The sequence below is a fragment of the Centroberyx gerrardi genome, chromosome 16, assembly GCF_048128805.1.
Source record: "Centroberyx gerrardi isolate f3 chromosome 16, fCenGer3.hap1.cur.20231027, whole genome shotgun sequence".
NCBI classification, from domain to species: Eukaryota; Metazoa; Chordata; class Actinopteri; order Beryciformes; family Berycidae; genus Centroberyx; species Centroberyx gerrardi.
This window is the reverse complement of record NC_136012.1, coordinates 19,047,225-19,072,299: the sequence shown is the minus strand read 5'-3', so window position 1 is coordinate 19,072,299 and position 25,075 is coordinate 19,047,225. Positions and strand designations below refer to the sequence as shown.

Sequence of the window (25,075 nt, the reverse complement as noted above, 5' to 3'; positions counted from 1 at the left end):
ATTGTCTCAGAAAAAAACTAAAAAAAGAAAAGAATAGTTTTTGAATATCTTTGATCAATGTCAGTAGTGCACAACAACAAAAGACATCAAAATGTTCATGTTATTAGAGCTGATATGTTTATTCTTAGCAGCGTTTTTTAATTCATGAGCCACTTTGAGTAAGATTATCTTCAGCGGGCCAGCCAGACGCAGAGTAATTATGAACCTGTAGACATTGTAAACCAGTTTTTCCTGGGGAACCTTGAATAGCTCACAGGTGCTATTGGACGGTATGGTGAAAATTGCCTGAGAAATACATGAATGTCAGACCTAAGGGAAGTGCTCCATTATTCAAGCTGAAATTGCATTGCTCACCTTGATGCCTTTCCCTCTCCGGTCCCAAGGTAGCCGCTGAGTTGTCGCTCCTGATGGCCTCTTAAAGGCTTCACTGTCAGGACCGGCTTCTTTAATGAACAGCGCTGCACCTGCTGCTTTTCCAGTGGTCACAGGTGTATGGCTTTTCAAGACCTGGATCCCCCTTTGTTTATTTATTGCTCGTATGCTGTGTCCACCTGAGAGTCCCCTCAGTGTCCTGCTGTCCCCGTGCAACAGGGGAGGGAGATACAAGATTTGAAGATCATGATATCATTCTATCTTCCCGTCGTGCTGCAGCTTTTTTTTTTTCTTACTTTGTCTCCAAGAATAAAACAAGGCACTCCTAACTTCTCTTTACACCCTGTTTGTTTACTCAGTCTCGTGTGGAGGAATTATTATTCTGGGGAAGCAATGGGGCTTATCTAAACAGCTGGTTTGGCAGGAGCTTCTGGGTGTCCTGCCCCTCAGTCTGTAATCTTTTCTGATTTTACATGTCAAGCTCATTCATTCATTAGCAGGCCAGTGTCCACTGGTGTTTCTCCCTGGCTGTTAAATTAGGCCGCTACGGGCTCCCTCCTAAGATGATGCATTATGCCTTCTACTCAGGGAACAGAGGAAGAGGGAGGGGATGGAGACCGGGAGGAACAAAAGAGAGTTGTTTTAAATTGTTGCCAGTCGAGTGCCTGAGGTAGGAAGGCTTCATGGTGGTTGTGGCACATTGCCTTCTTCTGGGATGGCGACTGCTACAGAGAGCGTGACAGCACTGCAAAGCCCACTGGGAGTATTTATTGTGCCATACAGCATTTTAGTGTGTTTGTGGATTTTCCTTTTAGAAGCTAGAATAATGGAGCTGAAGCAAAGATCGTCATTTTAATTGCCATCGGTTCATTTTGCCAATCCACTAGCACCTCATGTGCAGCATGTTGTATGTACAGTGCAGCTGGTAAACACACACAAATGCTCCCTATCTTTCCAGACTCTGTTTCTCACCAGTCTTTGTCTCACCGCTGTGACTGCCAAGTAGACTCCTCTGCTCTGTTGTACAATTTAAAATGTGATTGAGCTTTCACATCCAGTTTCACTCTCCCAGTAAGTCTGCTCCGCTGGTCCCCTCAACATGCAATTCACAGCCACAACACTGAGGCAGGCTGCAGACTCTACGCAGTGTGTCTGCAGTGTGTGCTGTAAATATTTGCTTCATCTGCCCCTTTTCAACGTGAGCTGGAGATCAGAAATTCGAGTTATTGTTTTCCATATACTGTGATGGATCATAATGAATTTAGGAAAGCAATGAGGAAATCTGAATTCTGATACTGACAGAGATGCTCTTCTATACATCTGTCAGCACTTAAAGGAGTACACCCACATGTTGGGAGTTTGGGCCATGGTTAACTTATCCAATATGTGATGAAAGGCTTGGCACCAAAATCATCTCTGCGTCTCTCTGTCCAGTCCACATTAGCACACAGTATGTTAAGGAACCGTATGGGATTAGCATTATCCCAAAGGTGAGGAAATGAGAACTTGTAGCAGCTTTAAGGGATGGGTGGTTGGTTAATTTTAATGACACGCATCTAAACCAGCCAGGCTTGTTTAGGGGATTGGTAAAATAGACATAAAATTAGACAAAAAGATGCACTTTCGATGGCTGAGGATCTGTCTTCCTGCAGGACTTCAAGCAGAACTTGTCCTGTTTACAAAGGAGGTGAGTAAAGTTAGCCAAACAGCAAAACTTATTGTGCTGTTGATTCATAATGGACTTCACTAATTAATCTACAGGCCATAGAATAAAAACCAATACCAATTTTGGATTACTGAAAGGCCTATCTTCATACTTTGGAACAGTGCTAAAACATTAGTACTGTTATGTAACCAGCCATCTACCGCAGACACAGAGATGATTTAGGTGCCAGACAGTGTTGGATAAGGTGACCAATGGGCCAAACTCCCAAAAAAGTCAATGGAGTCCTCTAAGACCCCCCAAAAAAAACACATTTCACGTATAGAGTTACTTCAAAGATTTCAAAATATACACTGTCCCAAAAAATATTTATGTAGATGGAATTCCTTCAAATTATATTTTTTAACACTTGAAATACATTCTTTCTCAACACTTTTGAAAACATGAATGATTGTGCAAAAATATGCCGCTCAAAACATATTACAATACATTAAAATACATTTTTAGCCAATTTCCAATTGTATTGGCTATATTTTGAAACATATCTTTAAACTTATTGTGAAGTTTGCCTTAATGTGATTTTTGTTTTTGTTTTTTTCCATATGGGCTGTGTAGTTATTCAGAACTTTTCACCACTAGTATGATGGATGACTGTTGCTGCTCTGCTGATCTGAGCTGGATACTCAAAGGTCCCATTTGCCCAGCAAATGTACTTCTCTTTGTCAGTTGATGATGATAAAGCTTGTAAAGATCCTGTTCATATTAAATGTAGGAAGATGCTTGTTTTGATTTACAGAAAGGCTTCATTGTGTTCTTCTCACCTGTTTAATCGGGAGAGACCTATGTTTTTGGAAATATAGCTTTCTTCTAACCAATATCATTAAAAGAATGTCACCAAAAATGCAAGAAGTGTAATCTGAGTCTCAGCCAGGGTTGCCAGGTCAGGAAAAAATTTCCAGTCCAAGAGCCACTGAAAACCCACCCACTAAGCTCCCAAACCAACCCAGAATATACTTGCCAGCATTCATTTTTTAGATTGAATGCCATTGCAAAAATGAGTTTGTGTTATTTGATATTTATTACTTAGAACTTTTCTATTTAGAGTATGAAGTCATAAACAAAGTTAAAGGTAAAGAGAGAGGAGAAATAAATCAGCATTTATCTTTAAAAAGATTATTTATTGTGATGTTAACTATGACTTGGGATCTAAACCTCCCCAAATAATCAATATAATCTAATCTCTCAAGTAGAGAGTACCTGGAGGAAAACTGATGTGGTCCTCAGTGTGTAGCCTTAAACTATACAGTGTAACTTTAATACTTTAATTAAACTTGGAGAGTGGCCTAACTGAAAAAAAAAAAAGGTTGGGGCCGGTACTGACACTGAAATTTAGCTTCACTCTCAGATCACATCCATAACGCATCCAAAAAATAGCCCAAAAACCCGCCACCCTCTGCATTTATTTCTTTACCCGCAACTCAATATTAACACTAGCCTAATTTGGCAGGAAAAACACGGACATGGCAACCATGATCTCAGCTCAAAGGATGACACATTTACAGCACAAACAAACGAAGCAAACATCCTAAAACACATGCCTTAGATCTTTAATAGGAAAACACACAATGTTGGCTGTCAGCTACAATGGCATTAAATTGATCACTGGATAATTTAATTGCACAGTGTGCGATGTAGATGGCAAGTTGTCATTTCAATCAGCTCTATGAAAGAAAGGATTCTGAATTTATGTCATTTAAGTGCTGCATTAGAAATAATGAAATTAAACAATTTTCATTTTTTTTTAGTGTTTCAAACATCTGCAACCAGGCATGCAGAGTTGTGGGCAGTAATTGTGACTTCTGGTCTCTTATGAATCATCTCTCATTTGGGTCTACACACATCGCTGCAGCTCTAACCCCCCTCCTCCTCTCTTCACCCCCAGTGTATTTTCACTTATTTTCACCTAATTTCACCTAAGCCACGGTCTTTCACCTAAAGCACTGTGCGTAAATTTATTATACTCCTATTGTCTAGGCTATTATTTTTACAGTGGTATTGTGGACAAGACATTCTTTTATCTTATACACTTTGTTGTTTTTGTGTTTTGGTTCTTTGTTTGATTTTGTTTTGTTTTTACCATTACCCTTGACTTTTTTTTACACATTTGTATGCAGCAAAATGATTCATAAATGCATTTTTAGAAATTTTAAGGTATGAAATTCAGATGACACAGCAATGATCAAATCTTTACAATTATTCAACCCCTTGCTTTGTTTGGGCTGCCTCAGGGGCAAATTAATTCAACATTTCACATCATATATTATTCAGACTTCAACTTCATGTTGTAATTAGGAGTTAAAAATGCCATTTTCCTGTGATGGTTCAAATTCAGTCTTTCTTGTTCTCAAAGCTATTATTATCCCCTCATTACATTGCAATGGCATTTTAAGGTGAAGCCTGTAGTCTGCCTTCAGTGTGCAACTTCACTCTTCCAAAATATAATGTGTCAGCTTGGTTTGCCAGCCTTCACAAACTGGCCAGACAATCCTGGAATCAACCGCAGCTCTCTCTGGCTGCAACACAATACGTGAGATTTTTCATCAAATGATAGAAGATAGTTTATTAATTCTGATTATGTGAATATATTGTGTTTAAAAACCATGCAAGCATTGTCAGCAAGGCACATATCCTCAATATTCTCCTTCCCAGACTAGACGGAGACACAAGTGTGTCCCTGTGTGCTTTTTTGTGTTTGAATGTGCAAATGTGTGTCTGACTACTGAGTTAATTTACCTGTTCACCTAAATACCACTGCATGTCATCATAGCCACGTCTATATCTGGACTATTTCCTGCACATGATAAGTCGATGCAAAAGCCCACTCTACGTTCCACCCCATCAGTCAAATACAGTAAGTCTCCTGGTAATTTATAGCATCAAGCTGTCAACCCTGATCATAGCAGAAACTGCTCAATTTGCCTCCAAACAAATTGTCAATGAGCATCTGTGGTTTCCAAAACTTAAAATCTGTGGACGTGAACAATAAGGCACAAACAAGTTGTAATAGAAGTGACATGAGCTAATAGCCATACAGTGGAGAGTAATGATCTTTGTAAGATTAGGTGCTTTATAGCCCATTGCCAGATAGGTAAAAAAAATATAACAGTTTATACTTTGGACAAGCAAGCCAAAGTGACATTCTTACACCGCATGACAACCTGCTCATTTGCCTTACTCAAAAGTGAGATAAAAAAAAAAATGTGAGATGAGATAACCATATCAGCCATTTCCTTCAAGCTGAGTAAGCTCTTTTAATTTCTTCGTCCTAACACATAGCAAAAACATTGAAAACCATTAATTTGCTCTTTAAGTGCTAAAACTGCACATTCAATAAAATGTGATGCTCATATGATTTTTTTTTTTAAATGCAAATCCATTTCAATAGCATGAGACAATATTTAGCTGTAAAATCACAGACCACTTGACCATTGGGAGCATGAGGTGTTCCTCCGGAGGGTCTTTAAAGTATTATTTAGTCTTATTAAAACGAAGGGCAGACTAGCACCGACTTGCAACCCGCACAGGGGCCATGGCAACGGACCAAGAGTTTCTCATCAGTACCCATAGTCCCAGTGAGATAGCTCAATGTCTCTGCATCGGACTCTCACAGCCCCTTTTATTGTCTCTTCAAGGCAGGAGCATGGTGTAAACAATGCTTGAACAATTATGAGTCTGTAAATCTCCCAGCAGATCTCTTAGGGACCATCCTAACAGTCTACCTTGTTACAGGCATAGCTAGCTTGTTGTATGTGTAATAAGGCAATGATGAAATGGTGGTGGGGGGATTTGCTGCTCTGATGTTATCAGTTGTGTTGCGATCATAAGAGAGAAGACAGACTGTGACGTTCTTGTTGCGCTGATTCCAACTTTGAAATCCTGACTAATCCGTAAAAGTCTACTGAAGCTGCTGTTATTGGGGTTTGTAAAGGAAACAGTATTCTGACATTCGTGCAGTAAACTGAATGTACAGTGGGCTTTGCTGCTTTTAGATGCAAAATTGCAAAGCTGACAGACTGATAAGTGTACTCCACACACTAACTGATAAACACCAGAGTGACTTTATTGGCATCTGTTGGTAATTTGCCAGTGAGTTTAGAGGTGTCATATATCCAATATTGAGTGAAGCTGGGCACTATTAAATGGAAAGCATTTTGCCCTTCTGAACCTCGTGAAGTTCAGTCTTCATTGACTTTTCACAAAATGCTATTTAGACATATTTTTTTTAGTGGCTTAAAAACTTTCGGGTTCCCATTTGCCGCTAATGCTGTTCATCTGGCCAAATTATTACCATGCATCTAAATGATCCAAAATGCAGCCTTACAGCTCTCACAAGCTGTTTCTTAAATGCCACTTAGCTGCAGGATCCCAGAGTGTGCTCTTGTTGATTTATTAGGAGGTAGTATGCCTGAAAACCAGCAGAGCGACAAGGAGACGTATCCGCCATAGAGGTCACTCCCCTGATGACTGTCTGCCTCATAGTTGAGAGGCTTGCACGCATTGCCTGCAATGTTTGGTCTGTTGAAGTCTGTTTCTCATTCATAGATATGCATCTGAGTGTGTCAGAGTCTTCAGGGGATGTCTTTGATGAATATTTCATATATTACAACAACTGTCCTTTTATCACGGAAGATTGGTCGTACTCAAATAATGGAAATGTGTTCACCTCAACAATAAGCATTCAGCGCTCTCGACAAGGAGCAGGTTGTTCCTCAGCTCAGCATAGTGGTTACTTAGCAGGGGAAGTGGTGAAGGGAAAATACAATGAGGGGACAGACGGAAAAGACAAATAGCAAGACATAGTGAGCAGGACCAAGGCCTTTGAGTCTTTGAACATTTCATTTTTACACTATTTCTGGTTGCTGCTGATTCTTACGGAAGCCATATCCATCACATATGCAGGCTAGTGGAATTTGTGGATGTTACATCATTTGTCATGTCCTGAAAAGGTGCTTTTGCACCATCTTGAAAGGCCTTGTGAAGTCCCCTCTGGGATGAGAAGTTACAGACGCCATTTCCTCTCTCTCCTTTTAGCTAGGGTTAAGGTAGTCTAGCTTAGCAGATGTCGGCTGCTTGGATAATCCTCCCGTTGGCTGCAGGGATTTTTGGCCGGCTCCCTCCCCTTCCACTCTGCACTCTGTGTGTTACCTCTTTCAAAATCCCTCTAAAACTGCGCAACAGCAATGAAGCTAGCCATCCAGCTAGCAGCAGAACAGTAGCAAGTTTATTATGGAAAAGTAGTGCTAATGTTGTGCTAGTTCCACATCATTTCCCCCCTTGACAACAACCCCAACTGTTTTTTTTGCATTATCCAAGCTCAAAAATGGGTTTTGCCAGACCAATCTTCTTCGCTGGTACAGCAGAAACGAAATATGGAGAATGGTCTGGCTAAGTGACACTAGGGTTAGCCTGATGCTTTAAAAAGACTGTAAAAGACAATCAGAACTTAGTTAATTGATTTCTCATATGCAAATTACCAACATTTCATTATCAACTTACTCAACACTTTCTTTACTTATGTGACAAAACTATTTCTTTTGAAATATCTCTATGGCATATTTATACAACTTACACTGTGTTGTGTATTTTCAAGAAGACATAACCACAACAAGGATAAAAAGGGAAGGAATTCCTTTTGTTTTTTGTAAATAAAAAGTCCAGGGAAAAATCATATTCCCTGGGCTGTTGTGGAAAGAAAATAAAACCCTTTGTAGTTTTCCCTTTGATTTCTGTTGCGATCACAGAAACAAACAACACATCGGACAACAATATGTCCCAGTGCCTGAGTTTGTTTCACAGTAGTGTGTTGACCAAGAGCAGACAGAATCGCTCCCAAAGTTCCCTCACCCTCCTCCCTCCTGAATGCAGCTCTATTATGGGCACAGTAGCACATATCAAGGTGATTTATTGCCAGAGAGAGCTCAAGTTGTTTAAAATGGCTGGTGTGATTAGTCATATATGCTTCGGAGCTGAAAAAGGGGTGCACAGAGCTCCTGTAAATTAACAGCAGCTGCAGACTGTAGTCGACCACAGCAAGGTGGTCAAACGTGGCAAGCGGCAGAGAGTCGCTGGGGGACAAGGAGAGAAAGTGGGTCATTACACTCCTTTCAGGTATGAGTAGGTTGACAGTAGAGAGAGGTAGACTATGTTCAAGATTCAGAGGCTCCGCGATGAATTGATATCAGTAATGTAAAAAATAGGAGAAGCATCATAGTTTCTGAATTGTGCCAAAAATCCCCATTGAGTTACCACACAAATATGTACCTGCTATTCCAATCAGGTATCTCTAAGCTCTATTAAATCCTGAAAAAAGGTACTCCTGGAACTGCTTTATTTGTATATTTTTCAACAAGTTTTGTTTCTGAAGGGTTCTACATTAAACATTTTTATAAAACCTGTAGCTTGTTTCTCATTGAACCAACAGAGAAAAGACAAAGCAAGAATCATTCAGTCCTCATGATACGATGATATGATGAATGGTTCTCTTTTGAACCTTGTTAAAAATGATTCTTTACACCTGCTTCAGTTCTGCAGAGAACTTAAATGGATCAGTTCACATATCTCACAATGATGCTTCACCTGACCAATGGCCATCTGCGTTACCCGACACCTATCTGATACCAATCTGATTAGGAGCAGAAGACTCAAACCCATTACCTTGTGAACCTCAAGCATACTACCACTGTGCCTATAGGGCCACTTTTCTTTGAGGGGGTTGGCAGTGGACTTAATAAGGTTTTCCAGTCTGTTGTACATTAAAGGAAAATCCACCCCAGGATACTCCTACACTGTAGGAGTCATCAATTTGTGATGTTCAATGCATTCCAGGAGTTAATTTGTGATGAAGTGTTGTAATTTACTTTTTTGGCGTATCCACTTTTCCCTTAACATGCTTCATCTACTTCTACTTCCGTCAATGATGTCCTACATTTCCCAGAATGCCTTTCAACAACCCCCAGAGAAGTAGTGTGAAATTGTTGCTTTCAATCAAAGGTGGGAATACGGGCATTTTCAATATAGCTAGCTGGCCAAAGAGATGGTGAACATTGGGGCGCGTCCATGATCGCAGCCGCACGCCTTACTCAAAACGTCTTGTGGCTGCATTGCATCATGGTCTATTGAGACTACTGTTGGTGGAGAAATTGGTCTCTCTGCCTCTTCTACGATGCATTTCTCCCTGTAGGATTTTCAAACATAGATTCAAAATGATGAGTTTAGAAAGAAGCCCTTGCTCTTTGATTCTGAGGGTTTGACACCAAAACCGGTTGATATTTTAAATAGCTGAATTTTTTTCCGCTGTCAAACTCCATTGGAAATATCTTGATATGACATCACGTCGTCTACATTTGGCCATTTTTTTTATTAATCTGCACATAATATTACAGAAATTGGTATAAAGGAGAAAAAAAGAGATACAGGTCAGAAGCCATAGGCTTATAAGGAGGAACCTCCCAGGGAATTAAAACAATGATAGGCTATTGATAATAAATAATGTAATTAGGAAACATCACAACAGTATAACAAAAAATAAGTCTACAAGAGCAAACGCATAATGAAATAAAGTAAATAAATAACCAAAAAAAAAAAAACATAAGTAAGTAAAATTTGTGTATCATGGTCCTTGAGCTGTGAATCTTATTCCGTCTGCCAGTTATCCGCGGGAATAAGAAAAATTCACCACCAAACCATAAATGGGCCTTGAAATGCAAGGTACATCGCTAATAGCTGTTTTTTTTAACAGTGTTAAAGTGCTTTTTAAGTTTTGCATCTTGACACATCCTAGCTTCTTCTTTGAAAGGCCAGTGACCCAAACACTTCCCTTAACTTGGAATACTCCGAACATACTAAGAGCCCTTGAACTGCCCTTTAGCGTTTGCAGCTGTAAAACATTTTAACATTAAACTGATGCTTTAAGTAATCGCTTGGGTGACTTCCCAAAAGCACTCTAACCTCACACCACCCCAGTTCCAACTCTCCATTTAATGCTACATACCTCCTATTCAGATTAAGATTTTTGTATGACTTCCAAAAACATTTTAAACTACCACAAATTTGCAAGAACTCAAGCTCAACCCAAGTTTTAATATCTTAGTTTTCTGTCAGCACAGTGAAGTCCAGTAGAGTTCAAGTTAAAAACATCCATCGGCCTTTGATGTTGCTATTGATAGAACTTATGTCCTAAAGCTAAAAGGAAGGGCTAACTTGAGCACTGTTTCTTAATTGCTCGAATCCAGCTATGTACCTCCACAATTAACAAAACCACAGAAAAGAGTGGTTATAATTGCAATGCGCAAGTGTTTCAATGCCTCTCAAGTGTTTATATTTAGAGGCTGTCTCTGATTTTGTGTCCTTTCATTACATTGAACTGGCACATGTCTACAGTTTCCAGTTAAAGTTCAGGACTAAATTCCTTGGCGTTATATTTGGAAGATTGTTCAGCAGTTACTTGCAAAAGGGGCCCAGTGTGGTTGTTGATTTGAAGGTCACTCACATTTCAGTGACTCAAAAAAAAGGATAGATGAGTCAAAGGGCACTACGATTGCCATGTGCAATTGCCAATATGTCGGATATAGTCCTTGTGCTATTTTGGGTGACCACCCACTTAAATACCCGGCTTGGATGTTAGAGGAAGGGGTGGTGGGCGGTGGCAGGTGGGGGGTGGGGGGGGGGGGGGGGGGGGGTTGACATACATATGTAATTAGGGTTTAAGTGGGCACCTCCTATCACAGATGTTTTTTGATGACTTATAGGTTCACAACACCTCCAGAGTGCTCAACAGTAACTTCTGACCCATTTCTCTTGGCAAAGGAGCATTGACAATGAGTACATCGACATTTCTCACCAATACTCCTGATTACTGGGAGTGATCAGCTTAAGGCAACATTTCGATTACAATGTTTACATGGTTCGAAATAATGCAATTTCTCTAATAATAACCCAGTTTACATGGATTCATTTAACAATCGGTCTAAAGGATCCGACAAGAAACACATTTCCCAGCACTTCGCTCACCACTCCACTGTACTCCACCATGTTGTTCGCTTTATAAACACAACATCCAGGTTACTGCATCTGGTGACCTTTGCCATGCACAGTTTAAAAAAAGAAAAAAAGTAAATAAATCTGACAAAGGCATTTACATGCCACAATAAATCGAAAGACATAGCAGAAATCTAGGTGTGTTAATTGGGTTATGCTTACTCTGATTATGTCTTTAAGATAATCAGATAAAGGCATTTACATGATCATTTTAATAGCTGGAGTATTGCCATAGTCGGGTTAAGATTGAATTATTAGTGTACACATATTCATTGACAATGCCTATGAATCAAAAAGCTCATTGGCTTTGAAATAAAGCAAAACAAAAAAGATAGATGCAGTGTTTCTGTGTGGTTGATTTGTTACCGACACGTCATAAAATGGCTGTGCAGCCACCTATTTTCCACTGTTTATATGTTGCGCTGCGTTGTGTTCTGTTTGCTGTCAAAGTCGTCTTCAGTGAGATTGATATCATGCACTGCCAATGGGCTCATTTTCCCCTGTACCAGCTAAGTTGATGATGCATTAGTGACTGACCACTATTTTCTAAATTGAATTTTCCAAGCTGGCGCCTGTCCAAAAACAGCTGCCTGTCTTCAGAAGGCATCACCAAACAGCAGCCTGCATGTGTTTGGCAGCCCAAGAGCATTCCCACTCCATTTATCCATATTCTTCAGGCCTTGGGAGTTGACAGGCTTGGTAATCAATGTCTACAAGCATAATCCCCATGTCTCAAGACACTACACAATCAGATCCCTGTCTCTCTCTCTCACTTTCTCTCTCTGTCTCTCGCACGCGCGTACACACACACACACACACACACACATCTCTCACTCTGCCTGCAGTTTCACAGAGGCATATGGTTACCTCCATTATATGCATATATATATTGATTTACATATAAATATATATATAAATCTGTTAAAATTACCTTACAAGAGAAAACACATGCCCACAGACAGGCATACAAACACAATGTCTGACACTGTGAATGTATTGAACATGTGTTCACATGTGTGAAGGCCATCTGCACCACTGGCTCCAGCAAATCTATACTGGCTCAAGTTATTTCCCCTGCGGATCTTCGTTTTCCAGCAATATCTTCACAGGAGTCTGCTCTTTTCTCAGCTTAATGTCTTATAATTCTGAGAATTCTCCCAGGTTTGTTTTCATTACCTCTCATTTTCTTGTGTTTCTGGTGGCACTTTAGTGTGTGTCTCTTTAATTGTCATCAATCTAGGGGAGGATTAATTATGGTGGTAGTAATTGTGTTCACTTTCATTTGTAGAGGTTATGCCTCTGCAGTGGCAATTTTCAATGTGTCTAACAGAGACGTTTTCCTTTTGAGAAAAAACGAGGAACTCTAATAAAACAACATTGCAAACGAGAGTGTAACCCTTGGGAGACATTAGTACTGTAGTTCTCATGTGACCGCCCATGTGAAGAGACTTGAGCTCTATAAAATCAGCCTGGTGCAGCCTGCTGCTGGAGGACAAGGAGCCCGCGGTGTTGCCTCTCTGAGAGTGGGAGACAAGAAAAAGAGAGCAGAGAGAGAAAGAGAGAGAGAGCTTCCGATACGTCACTGGTGGGAAAGTTCAGATGATCAACTGGCTCCTGTTTTTCACGCCCAGCTGTTTTGCGTTTAAGGTTTGCAATAAAAAAGTCAGATGATTTCTCTATACCTGGGAGACGACCAAAGTAACTGAGGCCCTTTTCTCATTTTTGCAGCTGTAATTCATTTAACAAGACACTTGAAACAATACGCACCGCAACAAATTTGGTCAAACAGAATCTAAATCCAATAGAGTCCCATTTTAAAACCAGAGAGGACTTTAAAAGGGCTAAAACCAAAATAGGACTGATTGTCTGGGCTGCTGCCCACCTCAATCTATCGCAGGGCTGCCTATGGCTCCCAGGAGGCCCGGTGCTGTGTGCAGGTCCCACCCGTCATCCCCCACCCCCCCAACCCCCCACCACCCTCATGCCCCACTTCCCCCCCACTGTGAGTGACAGGCATCCAGTTCCGCCTGACTGGAGCCTCTATCTCCCAACCCTCAAGGACAACTAAGAGGACACATTGTCATCAACTCGCCCCTCCCACTCCCACAAACACCACCTCCATACATGCACATATGCACACACACACACACACACACACATACACATACACATACATAGACACACACACAGTCCCAACCGCGACCCACTCACCTGTAACAGCATCAGCGTGACCTTTGCTTAATGTCCTCCGGTGCCACACCGGAGCCCGTTCGCACAAACAACCTGCGGCTCTGGTCGTGCCTGCCGCTTCTCATTCACTCCTCTCACCGTGAGTCTACGTTTGAAACCATCTGGGTGGAGGTTGTTAAGGACCACCTCAGAGAGAAACCTTGAAGAGAGAAAATAAACAAGGCATTGTCTGGGAAGGCTTCCACACAGTTTGCACTCGCGCTCCTGAGCGTGAATGTCTTCTTTGCTGTGGAGCGCTGAATTCTTTATCTTTCTGTACAACAGTGAGGGACATCTTGTGATGTGAGAAAAGACTAACCATTCCCGAGGGACACCGGACACAGTGGAAGGCAGTTTTTCAAATGAACAACAAGCTTTGGTTTGCAATAATGTTTCTTTGGCAATCAATGTGCATTTCAGGTTGGCACCAGGTTGTTTGGAATATAACCTTGAAGTGTTCAAATACACTTTTCAGCTTTGAAAAAAAAATAACAATAACATTCACAGAAGGCATTGTATTGTTGTTGCCGCTTTGCTGTCTCAAAACTAACCGCCGTTATTCTCGTATGTCCTTTCTGTACTTCAGTGTATTCTCAGAAGTTCTAACACTGGTCTGACTGCTGGGAGTCAGCATTGAACTTGAGATTTGAGATAATTTGAGGTTGCTTGTGGCTGCACTAGGAAACTTCACATCTTGCGTGGTAACTCTTTTGAATTTTGGGAATTTAAAACCTAGAAATCGTGCAACGTGCCGTCAGTAAACTGCACACCCCATGGACCTAAATTTCTGCTTTTTGAATAATAATAATTTGGACAAATAGGACAAATCTACAGCATCTCAATTTTTGGGATGGGACACTTTTCTCTGTTGCAGCCCCATTTTGTGATTTGAATGATAAGACTGGTGTATTTTTCCATAAAAATCTTGCCTAGTGCAGCTTTAAGATTACAGGGGTATAATTGTTTGAGACTTTCAGAAGTATTCAAAGTCTTTGTTGCCAAAGTAATCATATAGTATCCTTACAGAGTCCTTGTACATGGAGTATAGCATAAATTGGAGCCCTTCCTTTGTGCTGGCCTGTTTCTGCCCATTCAGTGTCATATGGAAAGCTAATTAACTTTCACAGTAGTTCTTTTCTGGCAAAGCCACTGTCTTTGTTAACGTGGAAGAGCTTTTGTGGCCAAGTGAAGGTTTCTGGAGAGGGTTGCTGTTTAGAAATTGACTGAGACGAGTAAATTATTAGGAATAAAGTCTTCCTTTAACCTCCCATCACAGAGTTTCAAACATGAAATATGTACTGTGATGAATTGTACCCACGCTCGTGTGTGTAACTGTGATGAGGATAATGAGTATCAACACTGAAACAATAATGATCATCATCATTACGATGAGGCAAAATATTGTGTTGTGTACTGAAACCTTCCCTTTATTGCAGCATAAATCACACTGCAAGTTTCCCAACATACTGATGCATCTACCTAAAAGTATCCAAGGAGGACATACAGAGGCTATTCATTTCTATTTTCAGAATGCCAATTACGGTGCACAGCAGCAGCTTTGGATATTGAACCAGTTGAAGTCAAACTGTTGTAATACATTATTATCTATTTCAGCCTGGTGAGGTGGGGAGATTCTCACTGCTGGATTTTCATCAAAAGTGATAGCCTGCTGAAAATGTAATTCACTGTTTTAGTATAAATCAATAAGTCTCCAGAATCTATTCCCCCATTCCACCTTTATGTTAATATAAAAGAAAATGCTCAAATAGAACTTTAATTCACCACACAGACTTTCAGACTGTTTAATCGCCCCAATTTTGCCCATAACTGCTCAATTGACACTTAAATATCAGGCCCATCTTAATTTGGCTTCCCCTTACGATTTTTAAGTTCTAGTTCCCTTTTGAGCCAAGGCTATTGTGACCCATGTTAATGGAGATTTATAGTCTAGTGCCATTCTCACAGTGATCTTCTATTAAGAATTATATCCCGTTCGATCATTATTACTCTGCTCTCCCATTAAAAATTTTTTTTTAAAAAAGGCATCGCAAAATGTGATGCAGGATATTTAAATGTCCTGGATAATGCATGTAAGTAAGTGGACACACAACATGTTAAATACATGTCTTGGACTGTAAAGTGAAAGCTAATTTTACATTAAAGCGTTAGAGGACATTCAGATGTTTTTGATGGGGGATATAAATCCTGATGGACTCCCATCTGAGTATATTCATTAATCATTCGTCTCATTGGCGAGGCTCTGATTTGCCACTGAGACAGATGAAGATGAACTCAGCAATATATTTCTCATCATAACACAACCCTCACATAAATATTAATAGCATATTTTCAGCTGGTGGGCATGAATCATTTTTGTAGACAGGGAATTTTAAGAGCCATCCATGCATATCCAAGAACAGTACATAAGCAAGCAGTTGTGATAAACAACAGAGCTTTAAGGGAACAGTGGAGAGAAAGCTGTAACCAAACAGGAGATTCAAAAGGGCCTTTATTCTACTTACTTCAAACACTTCTACTGATACATTTTATTTAAATTTAGAGCTTGTCAAAATGCATATTTTCACGGCTCTAGTGATTGTTAGCACCGATCTTAGTTGATGAATATGGCAATTCACAGATTGAATATCTGAAACTCCTTCACTATCATGGGTGTATTGATTGTATGAGCTAGAAGGTGTGTTTGAGACAGAAACTGTATTCAATATATCCTGTAAATAGCCTACTGTAGTTTTAATGTGTTGCAGATTATGGATGTAGCTAGCTAGTTTATAGTGGAGGGAAATCCCCCCTTAGATACTCTTACACTGTTATAAAAGATCAATCTGTGATGTTCAATGTGTTGCAATTCACTGTTTTGATGTACTTACTTTCGCTCAACCTGCCTCGTTGTCTTCTATTTGTTTATAATTTCCTACATTTCCCAGAATGACTTGCGGCAAGCCCCAGAGAAGAAGTATGAACTCGTTGCTTTCACCTGTGTATTATACATGTCAGTGGAGAGAGCAATAGCGATACCGTTAGCGATAGCATCTTAAGAGCAAGAGAGCGAGAATTTTTTCAGTGAGTGAGAATCACATCCCTTATTAAAAACACATCATGTCTTGTGGCTGCATCACATTCTGGTCTATTGAGGCTACTGTTGGTGGAGAAAATGGTCTCTCTACCTCTTCTACAATAGATTTCTCTGTGTATGACTGTTGAACATGGGTGCAAAATGGTGAGTCTAGAAAGGTTTTGCTCACCATTGATGTTGAAATTCGCTGGAATTTTTTATGTTATCAAACTCCATTGTAGCTGCACTGGAAATATCTACAGGTGACATTATTTTGTCTACATTTGGCCAGTTATTCACAGGAAATATAAAAAATAAACCACCAAATAACAAAATGGGCCTAAAATGCAAGGCACATCACCAATAGTTTTTCCACATGCATTTAATGTTTCACATGGTTTTTTATAGCCACACAAGCTACATTAGTCAACTAGATTTCCTGCTCGGCATTTGATGTTTTCTTTTTTGGGAACAAAAAAAGCTTCTATGATTCATTTTGAATCAATATTGGGAAGGCGAACTAACATGACATTTTTGCCCAGAAAACTGACACAGTTCTACATCTAAGCCACAAATGATATTCCACATGGTTACATACCATATGAAAGCTGTCATAACAGCTAAATCACCACTGACGTATGTGCCATCTAGCTGTTTGGAGAGCTTTGTTAAAGCATGATGAATATGTCAGAAATTGCTTTTCAATTGTTAATTATTTCAAGTATTAACTGCTTATTATACTTCATTACAAAATGATAACTAGTGATGTTTCTCAATTATACCATTGGTGCATTGTCTGTACTTGTATTGATCTGTCAGTCATAGTATAGAGTTATCTGATTAGTCCTGTCTATGCAGGTGTATGACCATCAGTACAAAGCTGTGTTGGACGGTATGGAGACAGACAGCGTCATGGAGATCGACCCAGGTCAGCACATTGAGATCTTCAGAATGGGTAACGGCAGCGACGAGGTACTTGAGGTGCACGACTTCAAAAATGTAAGTATAAGTTAAACGAGGGCGTGTACGCTGTTCTTCCCTCAGTGGAAAATTGATAGCCCACTGTTATTTTGTCTCTTCATCATAGTTCCTCTGCAGAGGAGTGATATTCACATCCTGCCCTTTTCAAAATGTTGGAACAGGCACTTGAAAACATTTGTACTCTGCTAAAATCATCTTTTCCTTCGACAATGTGTGTTCTCCCCTTTTTTGTTTTCCCCCTCTTTGAAAAAGCTACGACAATATGTCACATGTAACACTGAACACCCAATAACACAATCAATCTCTCTTGCTCTCTCTCTCTCTAACTCACTATCTCACTCTCACTGCGTGTGTGTGTGTGTGTTTCTCTCTCTAATACACTCACACACACACACACACATATGCAAACACATGCCTGTTGCTTGTTCCACTTCCTGTTAGTGAAGCATATCCCCGAGGAGATTTGTTTGATTCCATGCTCTGTTACGGAAGACTGGCAAACAAGTGAGTGAGCAGAGTAATTCAAACCTCATTGTGATAAAAAAAAAAAAAAAGAGGGGAACCCACACAAAACTTAAAATAGGTTATACCAAGTGTTAGCTTGGTGAGCCGAAGTTAGAATTGATTTTTTTAATATAAAAAAGGGGATGTTGCACGTTATTACACAGACCAAAGCCACCTCTAAAACAATCTCCATCAAGCCCGAGGCTGTGTGAGGAATGGAAAATAGGGGGATTATGCCACCAGGACCATGGACCACAGGCAAAATCCCCTCATTATTGTTTCAGGCTAATACCAAACTCATTCTAAAGGGACGAAGAACTGGAGATAAAAAATTCCTGAGAGAGAGAACCAGAGTCATTTTTACATTAAAACAAACTTATAAGAAATATTCTTAAAGAGCTTCATAACAGCTACATACATTCAGGAAAATTGACTCAATCCATATTTTGAAATTTTAACTCAATAAGTAGAGAGACTGAGTGTCAGAAAAATGTAAGAAAATGAGTGTTTTTTTCTGAGTACTATAAGTATTACATGATCACCAAATGAAAGCTGATACACAGTCTCATAAAACTTCGAATTCATGTCCACAGCACAGATTATGTGTTGTGGACATGAATTATGTGACGATTATATTCCTCCACTACAAAAGGATTATGTGACAATACCACAAATTGGACACGCTATTTTCACCTATTCACCTATCATGTGAAAGGGGTTGATTAAGTTTAGAAAAAACAACTCTGGTTAAGGTTTAAGGTTAACTATTTATTTATTGTTATTTGAATTTGAAAAAGGTTGCACACTGCAGCTTTAAAAAAAGTTAATGATACAAATTCAGTAAAACCTTTTATTATGCTGTAGTATGTAAACACAGGCATTAGGATAGTGAGTTAGATATCATGAATTACAAATAGAATAGGCGACTGGACGATATGTAGGTAGTCAGAATCCAGTTCAAGATTCTTGTAATCACGTTCAGAGCCTGCAGCCTTATATTACCAGTAGGACTCTGAGGTCCTCTGATCAGGGTTTGTTGGTTGTTCCTCGCTCAAGGCTTAAGACAAAGGGTGACTGTGCTTTTGAGGTTGTAGCTCCTAAACTTTGGAACTCTCTCCCACTGGACTTAAGATCTGTGGACACTGTGGACACTTTTAAAAAGCAGCTCAAGACCCATTTGTTTAAACTTGCTTTTGTTTAATTTTTCTTTATCCATTTTTGTGATGTCTTATGTTTTTAGCTGGATGTCTGCATTTAATGTCTGTTATTATTTTGCTTTCTTTGTTTTATTGTGAAGCACTTTGTGACGTCGAAAGGTTGCTATATAAATAAACGTATTATTATTATTATAAGTGATAAAGTATAACCCGAGTTAATACCTGGTGACATGACTCCAGGTCTTCATTCACAGGAGCTGCGAAGGATACATGCAGTTAATTTCGCTCTGTGCTGCCTGATTCTTCTCTTGAATAAACGTGGATGAGCATCTTGCGTCCAAACGTCACCTTCGCTGACAGTCACTCATAAAGATAGGGCACACGCTGCTTAATATGCTCACCTCCCCTAATCTGTCGCCGAGATTGCAATGCACCAAGCCTCCAATCAAAATATTGTTCACAGACGTGTGCACATGGATATGCCAAGTGGGTATTCTAACATTGTCTCTTCAAAAACGACATCCTTTTTCCATTCCTCATCCCTGTAATAATGTGTCTTTTTTCATTTTCTGGTTGACCAACTTCAGTAATCATTGTATCTCATCACAAGATTGTCCTCTCCTCTCCTGCTGCAGCTTGCCAGTACAGTAGACCCAAATTAAACAGCGACTCATCACAATAAAGCCAGGCATAAACATTATGCTTTTGTGTTTGAGACTATTATTGTCCCATCCTTTTCCACACAGATGAAATTACATGCGGTAGATTATGACAGGCATCACTTTGTATCATGTCTTGTGCGGCTGGCAACTGGTTTTCAGAGTGACAGCACCACAGAAAGTGGAGAAATAGCACGCACATGGTCAAGTTAACCGATTCAAAGGAGATGTCATAGCAATCACCATGTCAGTGTAATTAAATTTAGATTGAATCAAGTCCATTTTCATGGTAGCGCTTATACAATTTTCACTTGATACAATTTTAAAGTAAGCGTGGCAGATGTAGATCCTGCAGTCTATTCTAATACAGTTTGCTGAATGAGCAGCTCCACTCTGCAGAGGATAAATTGGATACAATCTGATCTACCGAAAGTCTTTCAGAATTATTCCAGTTGAATATTTTAGATTAACATAGAATGGCACCGAGAGAGAATTAACAGATCTTTCTTGCCTATTGAGGCTCTCTGTGTCAGGCTGAATAGAGCTACAGTCCACATGGTGGAGGATCATCAGTGGAGCTGAAGAGAGTGACTCCACACTCGACTGCGCAGATTAAGAGAGTGACAGGGACCTATGACTGGCTAATTCAATGGGGGCACTCTCCGTAGAAAACACTTCATTCTCAACAATGTCACTTGGCTCTCCTGTGCGATATATCCTGCAATGAAGTATTGTGCAGCCACGGTGCAACACCCCCCCCCCCCCCCCCCCCCCTCCATTTTGCTTCCATTCAGTTTGAAAGCCAGAGCTGTGTTGCAGAGGCCGAGCAGTCATCAGTTTTAAACCCTACAAAAAGGAAAAAAGGAGAAAGATCAAAACACACCTCTGCTCACTCATTAGGTTTTAACTTCTCTGACTTTTTAAGAGCTTTGATTATCATCAAAAAACTGAACGTTTTAAAATGATCGCCCCTGTGCTTATGGGAAACCCACATCACAGAAGGTTAATGAATGATACATACATCTGAATTTCTGATTATTCCTTCATTTCTTTTTCTTTTCAAAGGGAATCACTGGGATTCGGTTTGCAAAACATCAGAGGTGCTACATCAAGACCCAGACGAGGAAACTTCCCACAGTGGTGGAGGTGGAGGCTGAGGACACCGAGTCACTGGTACGCCTCCTCCCTTGGCTGTCTGTACCTCAGACTCTCTCTCTAGCGCCACAGAAGCTGTCATGCATATTGTAGGGAGATAACCAGAAGAGAGTAGTTTGAGCGCCACACAAATCCTCAGCCTGTCCATCTTATCCTATCTCCCCCACCTCTCTCACTGAAGTATAAACTAGGGTTTGTGGTGCCTATGAAACCGTCAGAAAGCTGCCCTCAAACCCATAGCCCCTTTGTGGCTCACATCAAATGGTGTTTGCTGTCAATCATGAACCAATATTAATTTTTAATCATCTCCTCCAAAGGCTCTACCCAAATAGCCTAAAGGGGGAAGGGTGCGAGAGAGGTCTGAGAGAGAGGTAAGCCATTAAAATGATATTTTTTAAAGATGTTTTCTTTGTAAATTTCACCAGGCTCCACTCCCAGTTCAGAGCGATTCATCTCGCTTCTCCGAGTCTTATAGTTGTATGTGAACTTCAGCGAGAGGGATGGAAGAAATTCTATCAATCAAAATACCCAATTTTTCAGTGTCACAGTGCAATTCACTGAGTGGGCCGTGTGTTCAAAGAGAAAATCCTTCTCTCAAATGTCTCTACTGCTAGCATGCTCTCATTTACATTTCACATTGTAGCTGGCAAGAAGTAGCTGGCAAATATCTGACGCTCTCTGCTCACTGCTTCATTTTAAAAACAGAATAAGCCCATTGTCAGTCCAAGCAAAACCAAGTCTCGGTTTTGACTTTAAGAACACATGCTGTTGTACCGAAAAAAAACGACTCCATCCCTTTTTCTCTCGTCTTCTTGATGTCTGATCCACGTTTACAGATACTAATTGCCCAGGCAGCACCATATGTCTCTGCCATTTCTGTCTCCTTTTGTGCATTGTGAAACCTAATTGGCTTAATTCACAGCTTTTAAATGACTCATCTATGGCCAGGAAAGTGAAGTGGGACTATTCCAGAGGTTAAGGAAGCCCTTATTATGACTGCTATGATTAAAATAACTGATCCTGCACCATGGTTAATGAAATAAAAAATATTTTAAAAAAAACAAAAAAAACGTCCAGGTGTTGTCAAATTGCAAGATTCTACAATAGGCAGTTCCAACCAAGCAACATGAATGGTCACACAGTCATTACAACCTTGTTTATGAAACCATTAAGTTCCCCATCTCCCGAACCTTCTGCTGTTTTTTTTTTTATTATTATTATATCATATATTTACACTACAATACAGAAAGCTTTGTCTGTACTTGTAACTATTGTTTTAACACCCGTGATAATAGTCTTTACTATGATTATACTTCTGTGATTTTGATGGTATGAGGATCTGCAACACCATCATAGCAATAATCACAGCAAAATCTCACAGGTTTTATATTACACACCCACCTATTTGTTCTGAAAAAAGGTGAGAGACTATTTTGTCATTTTTCTTATTTCCTCTGCACGTTGTAGCACTGTGTGCCGCTGCTCACACTGCTGCAGAAGATTTTTTTGCCCCACAACAAGACCGGATTACACGAGAGAAATAGGCAGTCAGTGGAGGCAGTTTTAGGTAATAAACAGTGGCCTTGGCATGACCTCTCCTCGGCCTCCCCTCACATTAGACAGTAGCTGTGTGAGAATCCTCCCACACGTGGCCCTGGAGAGGATCAGCACGGGTCTCTCCTCAGGTGGCGACCACATGAAGCTCACAGGGGTTAAAGCCAAGCACTAATGGTTGCTAGCTGAGCCCAGCCGCAGGCTTTTAGGAAAGTGGGCTCAGAGCAAGCGAGGCAGGCTTTAGAGCCGAGGTGAAAACAATGGGAAAATTTGTGGAAAAACTGCAAGCAGCTGATAAGGAAATTCAGCCCCTGCGAGGGAGAACCAGGTGACAAACATGAATTGTTTGCCAGGATTTTTTTCTCCATTTTCAATTTGTTTCCTCTATGAAATGTCTGAGGGAGTAATCCCTGAGCTTCATTCCAGTTCCCCCAGTCTGAGATGAAAATCGCTGTCCGCCTCCCTCACACCCCATAACATTGTCAATGGATGCCGCTTGCTCCATTAAACACTCACTTAATATGGATGACCAAAGCTCACTCCGCAACCCAAAACCTCCCACTCAGACAACAACCGCAAAACAGAAAAACAGTGCATTGAGAAACAAAAACACACTAGAATATGTGTGTACACCAAAATCCTACATCCACATAGTGCTGTATGTTGTCACATATTTGTCTGCATGAACATATGAGATCAATGGATGGTCTAGTTATTAGTAACACAAAGGTCACAAGTTCAATCCCTACAATAGCTGACGTGTTTTTGTTTAAGTGTCCTTGAGCAAGACACCGAACCCCCACCTGCACACTCTGGATAAGGGCGTCTGCTGAACTACCATGTCCTGGTATACTGTAGGATGAAGCTCGCCGACTAGGTGATATACAGTGATGGTATGTGAAAGCTCTTGGATGTCATAAGAAAATCTGATCTATAGCAAATATAGCACCAGTAAACCGTCATGTAGCCAGAACTTCCCACCTTGGGACACCTCGGCAGGAGAGGATAAATTCATTAACTACAGCACAACTGGTGTGTAATTAAGTTATGTACTGTAGGTGCAATGCATGGACACCCCAGGAACAGGCCCACAAAACAATTTTCCATCATTCACCGAGGTCCAATACTTGATAAAAAGCTGCTTGTGTCTTAACAATATATCATTTGTCAATACCAGAAAGAAAAAGCCTCTCAAAAGTGTATATAAACTGGAGGACCGTAATCATGTTGTCTTTGTGCTTGTCAACTGGCATTTAGAAATCCCTGCTCCATGCTAAAATGCTGACCTTTACCACTTCCCTCCAGGCATTCTCTCCTGCAAGTTATTGGAGTCGTTTCTCAACTGTGAAGTCAAAGTCATGTTGTGAGCCCCATGTCGTGACCTCCATTTACTTTTCAGAGAAGACTCACTTGGCTTCAGTGGTTAAGAGGTCCAATTAGAGAGTGCTGTTTGTGTTCCATGAGTTTGATTTTAATTTCTGCAGCCGCGGGACTGGTGAGCTCACTAGCTAATGCCAGAGCGCCCCGCCGCCGTACCACCACCCACTACACCAGTCCTCCGAGTCATCATTAGTTTAGTGTGATCTGGCCAGTGCTTAAAAGTGAGAGAAACTGTGTCAAAAGCTTGGCTAGGCTCAAACACCACCCGCGCCCAAACACAGCCTTTGATCTGGCAGAACGTGCTCAAGTTTTTTCCTTCTCCGCAGGTCATGACTGTGTCACTTCACAACAAACAAGAATCGGCGTTGGAAAGCAAATTCTAATTCAACAGAGAGTGGCATGGGTGAACGGGAGGGAGGGGGCACGACCTAATATAAATGACTCCCGCTCCTACTATAGCCCCAGGATTCTACGTCAAGCTTAACTAATGTGCAATTAAGCTTTAGACTGGGAGAAAATCACCTTGTAAAAACATTTGTCAAGTGAACTGTTTTTCTGTTCTGGTTTGCTAATTAACAAGGGAATGGGAAGAGGGGTTTGTTTGTGTATGTATTTACATATACATGAAGAAAATAAATATCTGCACTGTTGGGGGAGAGCATTACCAAATCCCTTCATATATCTCTATTAGACAACACTGACATGTAGTCCCTATCATTAAGCAATAATAGTTTACTTTACAGCTCATGAACTACAGTATCAACAAATTAAGCCCATTGATATTGCTGGGTGCCAACCGAGGCATTGTGGTTGGGGGAGGGAGGAAAACGCGAGGCTTTATTGTGTCTGTCACATTAAACGATATTGCAGCCATACTCGGAGTAATAAAGACCACTTCTAAAGTCATTTAAAAGTCAAATCATCACTGTCTGTGAATTTCAATGATGTATAACAGAAAGAGCAACCCGGAGGCTTGAGGACTGGGGACAGAAAATGAAAAGTAAGGCAAGGCAGTGGAAGTCAAGAGTCAAGAAGTTGCCACCCTCCCAGTGGACAAAAAGAGGTGATAGATAAAAGGATGAGGCTGGAGCTTTCTCTGTGGCTCAGGGGAGAAGAGTGCAAATGCAGGCCACAGGACCAGACTGTGCGTGGGCTCAAACATTTGTGTCGGCTCTGACATGCGTGAGTGTATGTGTGTGTGTGTGTGTGTGTGTGTGTGTGTGTGTGTGCGTGCGTGCATGCGTGGTTTGTG

The 25,075-nt window shown here is 40.6% G+C and overlaps 1 protein-coding gene across 1 annotated transcript in view; it reads left to right on the top strand.

The window, feature by feature from the left end:
* tnmd (tenomodulin) overlaps nt 1-25,075 on the top strand; it is a 37,459-nt gene that overhangs the window by 5,704 nt on the left and 6,680 nt on the right. Inside the window, exons 3-4 of the mRNA XM_071895182.2 lie at nt 17,292-17,432; nt 20,800-20,907. Coding sequence (XP_071751283.1) covers nt 17,292-17,432; nt 20,800-20,907 — 249 coding nt within the window. The remainder of the gene's footprint in view (nt 1-17,291; nt 17,433-20,799; nt 20,908-25,075) is intronic.